Consider the following 18,886-nt stretch of genomic DNA (forward strand, 5'->3'; position numbering starts at 1 on the left):
GTGAGTTTTCCTGAGCCTTTCCAGCATTTGTATCCATACTCTGTCCGGCTGAATATCGACTCTGTCTGTTTCCTGATCCTGGTCTGTGGATTTCTCTGGATGTTTTGATCTCTGCCTGAACTTTGACACTGACTTTGTTTGCACCTCGGGATTTGTTACTCAATTAATATCACTGTGTGCACAGTACCGGGTCTGCGATTGGATTCCAGTTCCAGTGCTCTGACAATGTGAAACAATTAGTGCAAGAAACAAAGCTGAAGAATTTCTAACCAGTTATACTGAGTGGGTGATAAGTTTTGTATTTTGTCCTCCACCACCCCACCCACACATCATAGAAAACAAACCTGCATCAGTATGATCTATTCAAAAGGTACAGTATTGTGAAATGGCTGAGTGCACTGGATCCACCAAGCCTATAGTTCCTGACATTGCCTAACTAGAACTAGCTGTTCCAGCCTCTTCACAAGCTGTTCGAGGACTGCTATAGAACTGGTGTCTATCAGAAAATACAGATATTTGTCCAGACTGGGAAAGCAAGGTGAATGCAAAGTGACCACTCCATCATTCCAGTGAAGGAATGTATCAAGAACAGTGTACTGAACAACACATACTGTACCAATAACCTACACAGTCTGGCCTTTGTTAGAACCATTTATTCCTATATTTCACGGCAGCTTTGATCCAAAGACAAAGGAGCTCAGTTCCAGAGGTGATGTGATCAGACAAATTTCATGACCTATGCTGGTGATACTAAACCTGATTCTGATCATGACAGCGTGATTGAATGAGTGTACGGTATATCCCAGAGTGAAGCATCAATGTGCCCCCGTCAAACAGAACTCAATGGCTGAAAGGATACATCACTCAAAGAAACATTATTTCTAGTTGTTGAAGGTCAATCATCTTGATTTCAGGACATTGTTGTAGATATCTCAGAGCTGCTTTCTAAGCCCAACCGTTTTCAGCACTTGTGTTACTGACCTTCCCTCCATCATATGGTCTAAGATAGGGTTGTTTCCTGTTGATTATCAAGTGTTCTATTTTAAATTCCTTTGGTAGTAAAAGAGGGCATTCTTGATACAGAAAGATATGGGCAACATTAATCTGATAACCCATTTTAACTAGCAAATTTTGTTTCTTGCTTTGATGCATTTTAATTCTGATTATAAATTCTGCTTGCTGGAGCATACTCTTTGGGCTGAATGGTCTAACTCAGCACCTATGTCTTGTGGCTTGTAGTATAGAACTCCAAACAAAGGAAAGATATGTTCTTTCACAGGCATCTAAACCAGCTCTTTTAGGTCTATTCTTTAATTGCAGTAGCACTGAGGTGTACAACGGAGAAGAACTTAAAAATAATTCACACAAAATGCTCGAGGAACATAGCAGGCCAGGCAGCATCTATGAAAACGAGAAAACAGTCGACGTTTTGGACCGAAACCCTTCTTCACGACTGAATGGAGAGAGGAACTATTTGGGCCAAAAGAACCTGCTTCTCTGTTGTATGACGTTATCTCAGAGATAAAATAAGTAATAATTCAAAAATTAATGTTTGCCAATCAGGCTTTATAAAATTCAAAACGGCAGCCGTCAGCCCCGTAGATCCTAATTGGGAATGAGGTTGGCGCCATTGGTTTTCCAGTTGGGTCCACATGGAAAGCTGAGCGCAGAAGTAGTAAACCGCGCTGTATAAATGTGGCGTCTTGGAGTCAGTCAGTGAGAACGCGAACTCAGAACAGACTGTAATCCCGGTCACAGAGTGAACAAGGCAACTCACACCGGCTGAACAACCATGAAGTGGGGCATCGTCGTCTTAGTCAGCTGCATTTTGTTGCTCTCTCTACCGTGTTACGCAGAACAAAAAGGTAACCCATTTAGAAAAATGGTTAGGCGTGCTGGGAAAATTGCAGTAATGATTAGAATTTGTTTAAAAAAAAGAACTGTGTTTCCTGTTTAGTGTTAATTTAAAAAAAACACAAGGCTGTGGAAATGACAAGACTTGCAATGTTTATATCAACATTGTTCCATAAGTTACAGCGAATATATTTTCCATGTGTTTAGAGGAAAATTGAGTGTTGGTGTAGCATCACAGCCTCTTTTAGTGCAGAGACAGAAAAAAATCAATCTAATCACTCAAAGTTGCAAAACATCAGAAAGGAAATGTGGCGATATTTTTTATTTCGAGTTGGTTTACCAGGTAATCTTTAAATTTGCACAAAGTTAAATATAACATCTTGTATTTTTTGTAGGCAGGGTGGGGTTAAGGGATGTTTTAATGTAATTTCCATAAACATATCTCTCTCGCACACACACATTTACACATAGTGTTGCCTAGCCAATGGGAATTGATATACATTCAGTGCCCTCTTTATTAGATACACCTGCTCATTAATGCAAATATCTAATCAGCCAATCATGTGGCAGAAACACTAATAACAACTTTATTTATTGAGCTCTCTTCGTATTGGCAGTGTTGTTCAATGTGCTTTACCAAGGGGTAAATTAAACATTAATATAAAGGCTAAAAATTAACATGAAAATAAAAGACAACATGTTCTTTAAAAGCAAGGTTAAATATAAAGGTTTTGAGCCGGTGTTTAAAAGTGTCAACTGAAACTGAATCATTTAGCTTTAGGTACTAATTCCACAAAGACCACAAAGACCACTGGTACCTAATAAAGTGAACACTGAGTTTCAGAGAATGAATGAATGTATGATGTACTGTGGTCAGTTTTTATTCAAGCAGTTTTTCCTACTTTAGATCCATCAGCATTAAGAACAAGAAGAACATGATAAGAAAGACTTCAGGTTTCCGTAACATCTTCTAATATAGAGTGAATAGCCAACAATCTGAATTGAGTAACACTATAAAATGCAGTGTGTAATATTCAAATTTGTCCTCTGTTGAATTTCAAAATGATTAGTAACATAATCCTTTTGGTATTCGTTCAATACATATCAAAATATTTTTGCGTAATGTTAACTTATTGTAGAATGATTGCAAACAACATGTTGCCTATAAACTTAGATTTAGTGTGACACAATATAAAATTGCAGAATTACAATATTCAAATTTGTCCTCTGTTGGACCTCAAAATATTTATCATAATCCCTTTGATTTTGCTTCTAGGCTTTTCAGAAATATTGTTTGACTAATGTTAACTTGTGTTAAGTGAGACCCTGCTCATAATATTTTCATGAGGCATTTTAAAGATGGAGTGGACCCCAGACCCAAAAAGGAAGCAAGGGAGGAAATAGTGAAGGTTTTGATAATAATTTGTGACTGTTTATCAGTTACAGGCTTGGTATCAGACGACTGGGCACTTGGTCATGTGGTGCCATTGTTTAAAAAGGGAGAAAACCGGAGACTGAGTAACCACGGTTCAGTCAGTCTGCCTCAGGGGGCAAATAGTTGGAAATATTTCTAAACATTAGTATAATCAACATTTGGGGGAAGCATGATAAACAATGACTGTCAGCCTGAACTTCTTAAAGTAAGTTCATTATTAACAAGATGAAATGTGCTCTAGCACAGCATTTGACCTGCATAGAGGCATTTGATGAAGTCCCAGTTGAAAATGAATGAAGAGTAGAAAAGCCCAATGTACATTAACTTTACGCTGGCTAAAGTCATCTAACACATTTTCAATTCTGTTTCTAGCTCTATTTTTGTATTTATTGGTAAAATACCAAAGATTATTATTTACATTATGGTTATTTTTTTAAAAAGTATCCATCAGATTTTCCTTTCTGAAGCTCTGCATGCAATGCTGATAGATTATGTTGACTGTAAACTGGCTAAAGATGACAATCATGTAAATTCTGTTTTTGGCAGTACTTTTACTAAATAGTAACTTGTATTTCAATTGCTTCTTGTATCTTGACATTGAGACCTATGTTTTGGTATGGTATTACAGTTTTACAAATGCTACACTTAGTCACTTCGTACTTTTCTTGTTCTAGGCAGCTGTTCAGAACCAAAAGAAATAGGGCCGTGCAAACACTCTTTCCCTTACTATTACTACAATACGAAAACTCGGAAATGCGAGAAGTTTATGTATAGTGGCTGCGGTGGCAATGGGAACAAGTTTATGCAGCTAAATGAATGCATTGTACAATGTGAAATACGTACAAGTAAGTTCCTAAAACATTATTTTTGTTCTGCTTAAACAAGAAAACATTTCCAAAATACCTATACTCCCCTGATGAAGGAAAGAGAGTGTAACAAGAAACAAGACACAGAACAGGTCAGACAGCATTTATAGAGAAATAAGTAGTTAACTTTTCAGGCTGAGACATTTCAGCAAGTCTTGGTCCAAAATGTCTGTTTATTCATCTGCATAGATGCTGCCTGACCTATGGAGTTCCTCCAGCACTTTGTGTGTTTTGCTCTGGATTTTCGGCATCTGCAGAATTTCTTGTGTTTAAGAAGGAAAGAGTTCTTGCACAGTGGAACAATTTCAAAGAGTCTGACCAGTCAAGAACCTGGGAGACACAGCCAAGTACTCTTCAACTTCCAGTTATACTAAGGCAGTATCATTTTACATTTTAAATGACAAGAAATTTATTTTTCATCTTCCCTGTTAATAATTTTGAAACATTTGACATTATTCTTTTGAAAGCTTGTTTTTAATGATTTTATCTAAAGACTGTACATCTAATTCAGTAATTACTATGGAATTTAGTATTTATTATGTATCTCCCAATTTTGAAAATCCCATTGTCTCACTATGCTCTCTCATATAAATGCTAATGCTGTCTTATTTTAAAATACTTTCACACGTGATGTTGTATGTACCCATTCTAGAATCCTGAACTTAAGCCAAGATCTTAAATCATATAATAATAGGTATCTATCAGTACACTGAATGAAGGAAGATTGTGCTATATCAATATATAATGAAAAGACTACTTGTCGTCATAAGTGTAAAAGATGTAGAGTAAGGGGTTGCAGACGTGGTGATCTGTGGGGCATCAGTGTTGAGCAAAGTCATGGCAGAGGTGTTACTGTCTCTGATTGCAGTCTGTTGGTTACGTATTTTGTATAAGATTTGTACTTTTTAACAAAAGCGTGTATTTTTCAAACTCCCTGGCAGAAAACGGTATAGCAGATTAACTAACGGTTTATAGCTTTCTCATTTTTCATTGGCTAACTATTAGCACATTACCCACATGATGTAACTGTTCTAATCATATAACCCATTAATGTATCACTAAGAAGTTTTCTTTTACATCTATGTGATAGGTTTTTCAGAAGCACCATCTTTATTCCTTTGTCTCACACCCCTCCCCACCACCAACATCCTTTCTCAGCTCTTTATTTGTTTACTTGGTATTTGTATGTTTGTTTATATATGAAAATAAACTGATATCCTGGAATTAAGACTGTGTCATTGTGCTCCACCTATCATCTGTCTCTCTGTGTATTGCTCAGTGTATTTCAGTCCTGTGTTTTCATTTGTTTGTTGCCAGATTGTGCCAGTGAGTTTTCCTGAGCCTTTCCAGCATTTGTATCCGTACTCTGTCCGGCTGAATATCGACTCTGTCTGTTTCCTGATCCTGGTCTGTGGATTTCTCTGGATGTTTTGATCTCTGCCTGAACTTCGACACTGACTTTGTTTGCACCTCGGGATTTGTTACTCAATTAATATCACTGTGTGCACAGTACCGGGTCTGCGATTGGATTCCAGTTCCAGTGCCCTGACAATGTGAAACAATTAGTGCAAGAAACAAAGCTGAAGAATTTCTAAACAGTTATACTGAGTGGGTGATAAGTTTTGTATTTTGTCCTCCACCACCCCACCCACACATCATAGAAACCAAACCTGCATCAGTATGATCTATTCAAAAGGTACAGTATTGTGAAATGGCTGAGTGCACTGGATCCACCAAGCCTATAGTTCCTGACATTGCCTAACCAGAACTAGCTGTTCCAGCCTCTTCACAAGCTGTTCGAGGACTGCTATAGAACTGGTGTCTATCAGAAAATACAGATATTTGTCCAGACTGGGAAAGCAAGGTGAATGCAAAGTGACCACTCCATCATTCCAGTGAAGGAATGTATCAAGAACAGTGTACTGAACAACACATACTGTACCAATAACCTACACAGTCTGGCCTTTGTTAGAACCATTTATCCCTATATTTCACGGCAGCTTTGATCCAAAGACAAAGGAGCTCAGTTCCAGAGGTGATGTGATCAGACAAATTTCATGACCTATGCTGGTGATACTAAACCTGATTCTGATCATGACAGCGTGATTGAATGAGTGTACGGTATATCCCAGAGTGAAGCATCAATGTGCCCCCGTCAAACAGAACTCAATGGCTGAAAGGATACATCACTCAAAGAAACATTATTTCTAGTTGTTGAAGGTCAATCATCTTGATTTCAGGACATTGTTGTAGATATCTCAGAGCTGCTTTCTAAGCCCAACCGTTTTCAGCACTTGTGTTACTGACCTTCCCTCCATCATACGGTCAAAGATAGGGTTGCTTCCTGTTGATGATCAAGTGTTCTATTTTAAATTCCTTTGGTAGTAAAAGAGCGTATTCTTGATACAGAAAGATATGAGCAACATTAATCTGATAACCCATTTTAACTAGCAAATTTTGTTTCTTGCTTTGATGCATTTTAATTCTGATTATAAATTCTGCTTGCTGGAGCATACTCTTTGGGCTGAATGGTCTAATTCAGAACCTATGTCTTGTGGCTTGCAGTATAGAACTCCAAACAAAGGAAAGATATGTTCTTTCACAGGCATCTAAATCAGCTCTTTTAGGTCTATTCTTCAATTGCAGTAGCACTGAGATGTACAACATGTTGTATAAGAGGTGAGGCTGAAAATGCAGCCATGGAGAACAACTTAAAATAACTCACACAAAATGCTAGAGGAACGCAACAGGCCAGGCAGCATCTATGAAAATGAGTAAACAATCAACGTTTTGGACCGAAACCCTTCTTCTCGACTGAATGGAGAGAGGGACTATCTGGGCCAGAAGAACCTGCTTCTCTATTGTATGACATTATCTCAGAGATAAAATAAGCAATAATTTGGAAATTAATGATTGCCAATCAGTATCTATAAAATCTGAATCCGCAGCCGTCAGCCCCGAAGATCCTAATCGGGATTGAGGTTGGTGCCATTCGTTTTCCAGTTGGGTCCACATGGAAAGCTGAGCGCAGAAGTAGTAAACCGTGCTGTATAAATGTGACGTCTTGGAGTCAGTCAGTGAGAACACATACTCAGAACAGACTGTAATCCCGGACACAGAGTGAACAAGGCAACTCACACCGGCTGAACAACCACGAAATGGGGCATCGTCGCCCTAATCAGCTGCATTTTGTTGCTCTCTCTACCATGTTACGCAGAAGGAAAAGGTAACCCATTTAGAAAAATGGTTAGACGTGCTGGGAAAATTGCAGTAATGATTAGAATTTGTTTAAAAAAAACAACTGTGTTTCCTGTTTAGTGTTAATTTTTAAAAAACACAAGGCTGTGGAAATGACAAGACTTGCGATGTTTATATCACCATTGTTCCCTAAGTTACAGCGAATATATTTTCCATGTGTTTAGAGGAAAATTGAGTGTTGGTGTAGCATCACAGCCTCTTTTAGTGCAGAGACAGAAAAAAAATCAATCTAATCACTCAAAGTTGCAAAGCATCAGAAAGGAAATGTGGCGATATTTTTTATTTCAAGTTGGTTTACCAGGTAATCTTTAAACTTGCACAAAGTTAAATATAACATCTTGTATTTTTTGTAGGCAGGGTGGGGTTAAGGGATGTTTTAATGTAATTTCCATAAACATATCTCTCTCGCACACACACATTTACACATTGTGTTGCCTAGCCAATGGGAATTGATATACATTCAGTGCCCTCTTTATTAGATACACCTGCTCATTAATGCAAATATCTAATCAGCCAATATGTGGCAGAAACACTAATAACAACTTTATTTATTGAGCTCTCTTCGTATTGGCAGTGTTGTTCAATGTGCTTTACCAAGGGGTAAATTAAACATTAAAATAAAGGCTAAAAATTAACATGAAAATAAAAGACAACATGTTCTTTAAAAGTAAGGTTAAATATAAAGGTTTTGAGCTGGTGTTTAAAAGTGTCAACTGAAACTGAATCATTTAGCTTTAGGTACTAATTCCACAAAGACCACAAAGACCACTGGTACCTAATAAAGTGAACACTGAGTTTCAGAGAATGAATGAATGTATGATGTACTGTGGTCAGATTTTATTCAAGCAGATTTTCCTACTTTAGATCCATCAGCATTAAGAACAAGAAGAACATGATAAGAAAGACTTCAGGTTTCCGTAACATCTTCTAATATAGATTGAATAGCCAACAATCTGAATTGCGTAACACTATAAAATGCAATGTGTAATATTCAAATTTCTCCTCTGTTGAATTTCAAATTGGTTAGTAACATAATCCTTTTGGTATTCGTTCAAAACATATCAAAATATTTTTGAGTAATGTTAACTTATTGCAGAATGATTGCAAACAACATGTTGCCTATAAACTTAGATTTAGTGTGACACAATATAAAACTGCAGAATTACAATATTCAAATGTGTCCTCTGTTGGACCTCAAAATATTTATCATAATCCCTTTGATTTTGCTTCTAGGCATTTCAGAAATATTGTTTGACTAATGTTAACCTGTGTTAAGTGATTTTAAAATGTGAAAATCCCATTTCTTGTTATCACAAATGGACTTAAATCCATCTGTGTTGACCCTGCTCAGATAATATTTTCATGAGGCATTTTACAGATGGAGTGGACCCCAGACCCAAAAAGGATGCAAGGGAGGAAATAGTTAAGGTTTTAATAATAATTTGTGACTGTTCATCAGTTACAGGCTTGGTATCAGAGAACTGGACACTTGGTCATGTGGTGCCATTGTTTAAAAAGGGAGAAAACCGGAGACTGAGTAACCACGGTTCAGTCAGTCTGCCTCAGGGGGCAAATAGTTGGAAACTTTTCTAAACATTAGTATAATCAATATTTGGGGGATGCATGATAAACAATGACTGTCAGCCTGAACTTCTTAAAGTAAGTTCATTATTAACAAGATGAAATGTGCTCTAGCACAGCATTTGACCTGCACAGAGGCATTTGGTGAAATCCCAGTTGAAGATGAATGAAGAGTAGAAAAGCCCAATGTACATTAACTTTACGCTGGCTAAAGTCATAAAACACATCTTCAATTCTGTTTCTAGCTCTATTTTTGTATTTATTGGTAAAATACCAAAGATTATTTTTTACATTATGGTTATTTTTTAAAAAAGTATCTGTCAGATTTTCCTTTCTGAAGCTCTGCATGCAGTGCTGATAGATTATGTTGATTGTAAACTGGCTAAATATGACAATCATGTTGTAAATTCTATTTTTGGCAGTACTTTTACTAAATAGTAACTTGTATTTCAATTGCTTCTTGTATCTTGACATTGAGACCTATGTTTTGGTATGGTATTACAGTTTTACAAACACTACAGTTAATCACTTTGTCCTTTTCTTGTTCTAGACTACTGTTCAGACCCAAAAGTAATAGGGCCGTGTGAAAACTTTTCCCCTTACTATTACTACAATACGGAAACTGGGTTATGCGAGAGGTTTCTGTATGGTGGCTGCGGTGGCAATCAGAACAAGTATAAGTTGCTAAGTGAATGCATGCTACAATGTGAAAGAAGTTCAAGTAAGTTCCTAAAACATTATTTTTGTTCTGCTTCAACAAGAAAACATTTCCAAAATACCTATACTCCCCTGATGAAGGAAAGAGAATGTAACAAAAAGCAAGACACAGAACAGGTCAGACAGCATTTATAGAGAAATAAGTGTTTAACTTTTCAGGCTGAGACATTTCAGCAAGTCTTGGTCCAAAATGTCTGTTTATTCATCTGAATAGATGCTGCCTGACCTATGGAGTTCCTCCAGCACTTTGTGTGTTTTGCTCTGGATTTTTGGCATCTGCAGAATTTCTTGTGTTTAAGAAGGAAAGAGTTCTTGCACAGTGGAACAATTTCAAAGAGTCTGACCAGTCAAGAACCTGGGAGACACAGCCAAGTACTCTTCAACTTCCAGTTATACTAAGGCAATATCATTTTACATTTAAAATGACAAGAAATTTATTTTTCATCTTCCCTGTTAATAATTTTGAAACATTTGACATTATTCTTTTGAAAGCTTGTTTTTAATGATTTTATCTAAAGACTGTATAACTAATTCAGTAATTACTGAATTTAGTATTTATTATGTATCTCCCAATTTTGAAAATCCCATTGTCTCACTATGCTCTCTCATATAAATGCTAATGCTGTCTTGTTTTAAAATACTTTCACACATGATGTTGAATGTACCCGTTCTAGAATCCTGAACTTAAGCCAAGATCTTAAATCATATAATAATAGGTATCTATCAGTACACTGAATGAAGGAAGATTGTGCTATATCAATATATAATGAAAAGACTACTTGTCATCATAAGTGTAAAAGATGTAGAGTAGGGGGTTGCAGATGAGGTGATCTGTGGGGCATCAGTGTTGAACAAAGTCATGGCAGAGGTGTTACTGTCTCTGATTGCAGTCTGTTGGTTACGTATTTTGTATAAGATTTGTACTTTTTAACAGACGCGTGTATTTTTCAATCTCCCTGGCAGAAAGCGGTATAGCAGATTAACTAACGGTTTATAGCTTTCTCATTTTTCATGCTAAGTATTAGCACATTACCCACATGATGTAACTGTTCTAATCATATAACCCATTAATGTATCACTAAGAAGTTTTCTTTTATATCTATGTGATAGATTTTTCAGAAGCACCATCTGTATTCTTTTGTCTCACACCCCTTCCCACCCCAACATCATTTCTCAGCTCTTTATTTGTTTACTTGGTATTTGTATGTTTGTTTATATATGAAAATAAACTGATATCCTGGAATTAAGACTGCTTGCCACTTTTGACTTGTGGTGTGTGGGGCATCAGTGTTGAGAATAATCTTGGCAGAGGTTTTGCTGCTGCTGCAGTCTGTTGGTAAGGATCACTTGTAAAGGGAAGGGTTTAGTCCCAGTCTCAGAGTTTGGTGGTGATTTTTCTTGGAATTCTTGGTTGAAAGAAGAACAGCAGTCAATAAAATAGTCCAGTGGAGGAGTCTTTACAATGTCCAGATTTGCCAAAGTGAGTGTAGGCCTTGTTTCTGGAATCTGGAGTCAGGCACATGGATGACATGCTAAATTAGGTAAATTGGTTTATTGCTGTCACATGGCCTGTGCTGCAGTGAAACATTTGTCTTGCATCGCACCCAGATAGATCGATTCATTACAACAATGCAGTGAGGTGGTACGAGGAAAAGAGGATGCAGAATGAAGTGTTACAATTGCAGAGAAAGTGCAGAGCAGGTAGATGATAAGGTGAAAGGCCATAAATGATGTAGATTGTGAGGTCAAAAGCCCATCTTATCATAGATGGGAGGAAGTTAATCATTTTTTATCTAGGTTAGAAACCGTCCTGGAGTTAATAGTAATTGGTCTCTGACTAATGGTACATGATTTCAGGCTTTAGTATCTGTACCCTGATGTGATGTATTTATGCATAAAACCCATAATTATTTAAACAAGTTTGCTTAATCAATACAAATACAAGATTCCTCAAATATTGAAATATTAAATACACAACACTCCTCCTTGCTTAGCTGTTATCTCCAATTCAACAGAATGCATCACAACTACATGCACAGAACACTATGTAATACAACTAATATATAGATATCAACAACATATTAAATTTTAAATTGTCACACTTGGGCCTAAAGATTTAATCATTGTGAAGGTTTTCTTACTCTTGTGGGATAATGCCTTTCCTGACAAGGGGATCACTCTGCTGGCAGGTGAGACTTGTGGCTGTGAATCATCCCAGGTTCTGGAGCCTACTCTGAGACTGCAGGAAGTGGTTCTGATAGCAGTAGTCAACTTTCTGCCCTCCTCAACTGATTGATGCGACTGCTGATGATATCAACTGCAAACTCCATCGTGTAGGAGAGTGGTCCAGTTTTGTCCTTAATCTTGTCAAGTACTTGCATCTCACGCTTTGCCCTTCGCCATTTCCTCCCGATCTGCAGTATTGAGTTCAAGGAGTGGAGTACAGTAGCCCGGTTTGGCAGGAACCTGTTATAGTCATTGATTAAATCCTAGAAACAAACTACAAATCTGATGCATCCTTTTGCCTCCATGGTTTGAATTTTCTCAGCATAGTTGTGTAGTTCTTGTGCATCAAATGTGTGATCACAGTAAGTGATGCTTGGTTTAAATAATTAACCCTTGTTGCATTGGGCTCTGAGCCAATGCTCTAATATTTTTAACACTGTCTTGAGGTACTCGAGCTGCTCCTTGTCATCCTTACCATTTACAGTGTTGTCTTTCTGATAACATGGAGTGCCTAGGCAACCTTGCAGAACCTAGAAGAGGAAGAAACTGAGCCAGAAACTGTGTAATTAAAACAAGAAATTAAACAAGTGGTTTCTACCAGAGTGCAAGTGCAGTTCCTCCTCCAAAAATAAGCCTTTGTTACAATAATAAAATCCTTTGTGAATATTTATGGTGAAGATGGTCTCTTCCATCTTCACCCATAGGTAGGACTCAGCTACGTACACTTTGCTGAAGTGTTTTCCTCCAGACAGGCTTGTGAAGATATCTTCTGTCCTGGGCCATAACCATTGTAGATGGGCTGCACTCGACTTTGAAAAGAATTACTTCAGACTCCAGATGACCTAGCTCACTGGTATCTTTATCACCAGTGGTATAAGGAACTGGATAGGCTTTAAGGTTTGGGTGTGGTACATTCATTTAACAATATTTTGCCCTTTAATATGGTGGAGTTTTCCAATGTCATTCTTTAACATCCAGTACACTTCTTAATTGGCTTTCAGTTGGCTTCATTGCAGGGGTTGTGGCATGTAAATTGTGGAGGGATCTGAAATCAAGTTGTAGTTGTCTCAGCTATTCATGCTCCCAAAATGCTGGTCCTTCTGTTTTTACCACATACGAGCCCAATGCGGCTTGTGGTTGTTGTATTTCATTGTCAATCCCTCAGGAATTGTGTTTTCTCCAGTACAAGTTCTTTGTTGCATATCTGAATGCTTCAGTTTAGAATCTTCAAAATGCTGTTCACACTCATTTTGTGGGATGACTGAAACAGCCGAACTAGTGTCCAATTTCATTTTAAATAACTTGCCATTCCATTCTAGTACAAGTCATATTGCTTGTCATTTCTTCCTTTTCATATGGTAGATCTCAAGGCTACACAGCCCTGTGTCAGTCTCATCATTGTCAGATTTTTCATCAACTGCATGCAGATTAGTGCTCTCTTTCAAACTGCAAGTTGACTCTTTAGCTCTTTCTTCTCCCTGAACCATCCATTTATTTTTGTCTTTCCGACATGCTCTTTGCATGTGTCCTACTTGTTGCATTCTCTGTAACTTTTGCCTTTAACTGCATTTGTTTGTGTATGTGACTCCCCTGCCATATCAGTAACACTATTCATTTTGCCAGGCTGGTTTCTGTTTAGACTTGGAAATTTTTTCTCACTTTCATTCCTGACTGCAATTCTGTCTGAGGTTTCCATTGTAACAGTGATCTCAAATGCTCATTTAAATGCAAGTTGTTCTTCAGTTAGGAACTATTTTTAAAGGTTTCTTTGGCTTTAAGGATACATCCACACTACGCTGGATAAATCCGTAACCAAAGCTTTTTCTCTTCGTTTTTACCCTCTGTCCACACTAAAACGGCATTTTCGTCCCCCGAAACCGGAGCTTTTCAGAAACGCTTTCCAGGGCAGGTATTTTTTGAAAATGCTGCTCAGACAGATCAGTGTGGACAGGATAACCGGAGACTTTTGAAAATGCTGTCTGACGGCAGCGTGCTATTTGATTGTTTTCTTGAATGCAGCCTAACAATTTCAGAACAGACGGCAACGAGACTGAAGCCAGGAGACTTAGAAATCTCAATCTCAAATCTCAAAATACAATCTCACCTGGTCCAGGAACACTTCTCTGACAATAGATGTGTAACAGCCTAATGTAACATTGCATGGAAATACAAGATAACACTGATGCAGAAATGTTTTATACATTTAACAAGGTGCTTTATTAATGCAACAGAGTTAGTCAGTGTTTCAATGTTTGTCGTCAGCCGGGTCAATCTGTCCATGAACTCCCTGTCAGTTGCCTCCGTACACTCCAGTATTTGTTTTTTTTAGTTTTAAGCTCTCCTGTGCGAAAGCCAACAGCTGTCCATCGTTTAAAGTTTTTCTAGTCTGTAACTACACAAAAGCACACTTTTACGGCGAGATTCAACACGAAACGTGTTGCTTGTTTTCTGTAGGTGTATCCTGCGCATGCTAGGCAGGAGGAGATTTGCCAAAATCTCCGTTTCAATGTGGATAGAGATATTTTCAAAAAAGCACAGTGTGGATGCCTATCGTTTTTATGCGAAACCGGCTTTTTCAAAATTATCTGGTCTAGTGTGGATGTAGCCTAAGATTCTGCAAACTAAATGATCTGTCAATGCCTAGTTGAGACCATGACCGAACTGACAATCTCTTCAATTCAGCCATGTAATCTGAATGGATTCCCCTTTTGGATTCCGCTAATGAAACCTAAATCATTTTGCAATTAACAATGGATTTGGTTCTTGGTGTTCCTGCAAAAATTTTCCAATAGCACCAAAGCTCATTTCTGATGGTTTGCTTGGAGCAATCAGACTTTGAAGCAAAATGTATGTCTTCATACTTAAAGAACTGAGCACTTTTCACTGGCTATTTCACTTGCTTCAATATACTGTCCCAGTAGCTCAGTATACATGAGCCAGTTACCCGCTGTGTAATCAGACTTGTCAATCTTTGACGTAGCCAACCATTAGCGATTTCTGATTATTACCACCTGGTACTTGTGCTTTACTGACCTGCAAATTCTTCCCATTTTCTGTCATTTTTCGATAGTCAGCGCATGCTGACTGCTCGTATTTTAATTAACATTCCTTACTGCTGGTTTTAAAATTTTGAACATCTTACTGCACTTCAACAGTAGCCTTCTTGGGTTCATTTTAAAAATATCTTATCTCAAATGTAACATCAAAATATTAAATTATTTCAAAGGAAATGCTGGTCTAATCATGTGTTTACTTTAAGTGAGGTGAGCACTTATGTAATTATGTATGTAATGTATTTTTACCTTTAACCTGTAATAAATTATTTAACTGAACAAGAATGCTTCATCAAATGATACAAGATTACTCAAATATTATTGCGATATTAAATACACAACAATCACTATCTCCAAAAATTCTTGTTTCATACTGTATTGTACTCTGACTCAAGCTGAGTCAAAAAGCTGTCCTAGACACATCTCAGAAATGATGCCCTTACACCTACCTCCACACCTTTCCCGAGTCTTTAATGCTAAAGCAATCTCAGTTAATGTTTTGGAAATTGAAATCCCATTCTACTATAATCCTGTTTTGAACATATTGCTATTTACCTTTTCATCTGTTCCTTTTTTTCTTTGGCTGTTTGGTCTATAGTACACCCCTAACAAACTCTTCCTTTAGTTTAAATTGATCGTTTAATACCTCACTGGGATAAAATTACTAAAATCTGTACCATTGAATTAATGCACACAGCAACATTTCATTCTGCTCAGATGTAAAAATTCTTAAATCAATTATTTGCTAATCACAGATGCTCTTTTTTTCAGGGTTGGTAAAATAATAGGTAATTTGAGAACTTCAGTATTCACCTGTTCATTTTCATTTTTACAGAAGCGAAATAAAGGGACATTTCTGCTATATGTAAGTACCTCGATGAAGTAGTCAACATTGTAAGGAGTTCAAAAATGTTGATCTCCTGTTGCTTTTTGCAAGATCTTAATTGCAGCATCGATACATGTTACAATATTTTTGTATTTAGTTAAACCAAACTGTCTCCAATTCTTTTGGACCTATGAACTGGCCTTACAACTTGCTGTATATCCAAACCTCTGAGATTATTCCAAGAGTGGAGATTTTTTTTAACCTTGCAGGAAATATTATAAGGGAGAAACATGTATTTAAAAAAAATATATTTTCAAGGTTTGTGGTAGAAGCCCACAGACTAAATCGCTGTTCCACAAGACCATAAATTATAGGAACAGAATTAGGCTATTTAGCCCTTTGAGTCTGCTCTGACATTTCATCATGTCTGATCAAATATTCCACTCAGCCCAATCTCCTGCCTTTCCCCTGTCCCTTCATACCCTGAACAATCAAGAATCTGTCAACTTCTACCTTAAATATACCCAAGACCTGGCCTCCACAGCTGCCTGTAGCAAAGAATTGCACATATTCACCACTCTCTGGCTAAAGAAATTCCCCCCAGAAGATGCCCCTACATTCGGATTCTGTGTCCTCTGGCCTTGGATTTTTCCATCATGGGAAACCTCCTCTCCACATCTACTCTCTCAAGGCGTTTCACCATTTGACGGGTTTCAATGAGATCACCCCGCATTCTTCTGACTTCTAGTGCATATAGGCCCAGAGCTCTTCATGTGACAAGCCTTTCAATCCTGGAATCAATTTTGTGAACCTCCTTTGAACCCTGTCCAGCTTCAGCATATCCTTTCTAATCGGCCCAAAATTGCTCACAATACCCCAAGTGAGGCCTCACCAGTGCTTTATAACATCTCAACAGGACATCCTTGCTTTGTATTGTAGTCTTGAAATGAATGCTAACATCACATTTGCCTTCCTCACCTCAGCCTCAATCTACAGATTAGACATTAGGGATTCCTTCAGAAGGACTCTCAAGTTCCTCTGCACCTCAGTTTCTGTTTTTTTTTTCTCCATTTAGGAAATAGTTAACCCTTTCATTTCTTCTAACAAAGTGCATGATCATACACTTGCCAATACTGTATTTCATCTGTTATTTCTGTGCCCATTCTCCTAATCCATGTCCTTCTATAGCTTCTCTACTTCCTCAAAACTACCTCCCCCCTACCTTTCTTCAGATCGTCTGCAAACTTTGCAACAAAGCCATTAATTCCATCATCCAGATCATTGACATGTAACATAAAAGGAATCAGTCCCAACACAAACCCTTGTGGAGCACCACTAGTCACTGGCAGCCAGCCAGAAAATACTCCCTTTATTCCCACTCTTTGTCTTCTGCCAACCGGCCACTGCTTTATCCATGCTGTATCTTTTCTGTGATACCATGGGCTTTTAGCATCTTAAGCAGACCTGTGTGTGGGACCTTGTCAAAGGCCTGCTGAAAATCCAGGTACAGAGTTCTCTTTTGTCTATCCTGCTTGTTATTTCTTCAAAGTATTCCTAGAGATTTGTCAGGCAAGAGTTTCCCATGCGGGAAACTATGCTGACTACAGCCTATTTAATCATGTACCTCCAAGTTCTCTGAGACCTTATCCTTGATAATCGACTCTATCATCTGCCCAACCACTAAGGTCAGACTAATTGGCCTATAGTTTCCTTTCTTCTCCCTCTCTCCCTTCTTGAAAAGTGGAGTGACATTTGCAATTTTCCAGAATCTAGTTCTTGAAAGGTCATTACTAATGCCTCTACAATCTTGTCAGCCACCTCTTTCAGAACCCTGGAGTGTAGACCATCTGATCCAGGTGACTTGTCTGCCTTCAGACCTTTCATTTTTCCCAAGATCCTTATCTCTGTTTCTGGTAACTTCACACCATTCTGCTGGTAGTAAAGTGAGAAGTGCACACATTCAAAATGGAGGAATTGTAGATGTAAATCTTACTAATTTTGGTGCATAATGTGTCCAGCCTTTATCTCAATTTCTGTGTCACCCAAGCAAGCTCTCAGTTGCCTTCACTTCATTAGAATGCCTTTACCCTATTGATTCCTCGCAAAAATCATGCTTTGCATTACAGAGACTCTCAGTTTAATTCCCAAAATGTGTAATTCTGTCTCATTAATTTTAACCTCTGCTTAATTGTGTTTGTGACAGAAATGGTACCGTTGAGACAGAGAAATCAGTATCATTTGTGGCCAGAGCTAAGAAATGGAGATGTGAGCATCAAAGGGAAAAACTTCACAATATCAATATTATTGTGTTGAATAATTTTACTCTTGAAATTCTGCATATTAATCCACACATACCTTTAATTGGATGCATTTAATAAAGAAATGTGGAGCTGAAATTTTTGTCACTTTAGAATATGTTAAATCTGTTGATTATCGCTAAACTCTACCATGGTGGAGAATATTCCATTTTTCAGTTCATACAGTTCTATTCACAAATTGTGTATCGCTAAAATTATAATAAAATAAAGGCATTCCATGTAGACAATGTGATGTGTGAATATATTTGTGTCAGTCAGCAGGTTACTTGGTCACGTTTCTGAATTCCCTCGCCACAGCACTTCAATACACATTACAACTTTAGGAAAATGGTATGAACAGTTCTGCAGTAATTCTCCGTATCCCACATTTTCTGTATTCACAACACTAAATTTGTGTTAATAATTTATTGAGTTACATAACCTTTTGGCTAAAGGCTTGTTGTAAGGCACATTCTGAAATCCTCTGCTGCAAATACAGTCCTTCGTAAAATGGGCATGTTATCTGTTTGACCATAAGCTATTCAAACTAAATGAAGTTTTCCAGGTGAAAATTATTTGTTAAAGAAAAACTGTGAATCATACTAGTTTTGTAAGTAAATATAAATCTGTAAGAATGCAGTGACACAGCTGGGGGAGCTGCTGCCTCACATCTACAATCACACACAGAATTAATCTTGGTCTCCAATGCTTCTGGGTGCAGATTTCATATTCTCCCAGGGCTTGGTGATCCCTGTGGTAAACTATGTATACCT

At 37.6% G+C, this 18,886-nt stretch overlaps 1 protein-coding gene across 1 annotated transcript; it reads left to right on the forward strand.

The window, feature by feature from the left end:
* Positions 1 to 2,696: 2,696 nt before the first annotated feature.
* Positions 2,697 to 18,338, forward strand: LOC140732078 (BPTI/Kunitz domain-containing protein-like). Its single transcript, XM_073054220.1, has 5 exons — positions 2,697 to 2,808; positions 3,964 to 4,134; positions 9,545 to 9,715; positions 15,826 to 15,855; positions 18,020 to 18,338. Exons 1-4 carry the CDS (start codon positions 2,790 to 2,792, stop codon positions 15,834 to 15,836), a joined length of 372 nt encoding a protein of 123 aa, XP_072910321.1. The 5' UTR covers positions 2,697 to 2,789; the 3' UTR covers positions 15,837 to 15,855; positions 18,020 to 18,338.
* The last annotated feature ends 548 nt before the right edge of the window (positions 18,339 to 18,886 follow it).

The sequence above is a fragment of the Hemitrygon akajei genome, chromosome 8 (genome assembly GCF_048418815.1).
Source record: "Hemitrygon akajei chromosome 8, sHemAka1.3, whole genome shotgun sequence".
Classification (NCBI taxonomy): domain Eukaryota; kingdom Metazoa; phylum Chordata; class Chondrichthyes; order Myliobatiformes; family Dasyatidae; genus Hemitrygon; species Hemitrygon akajei.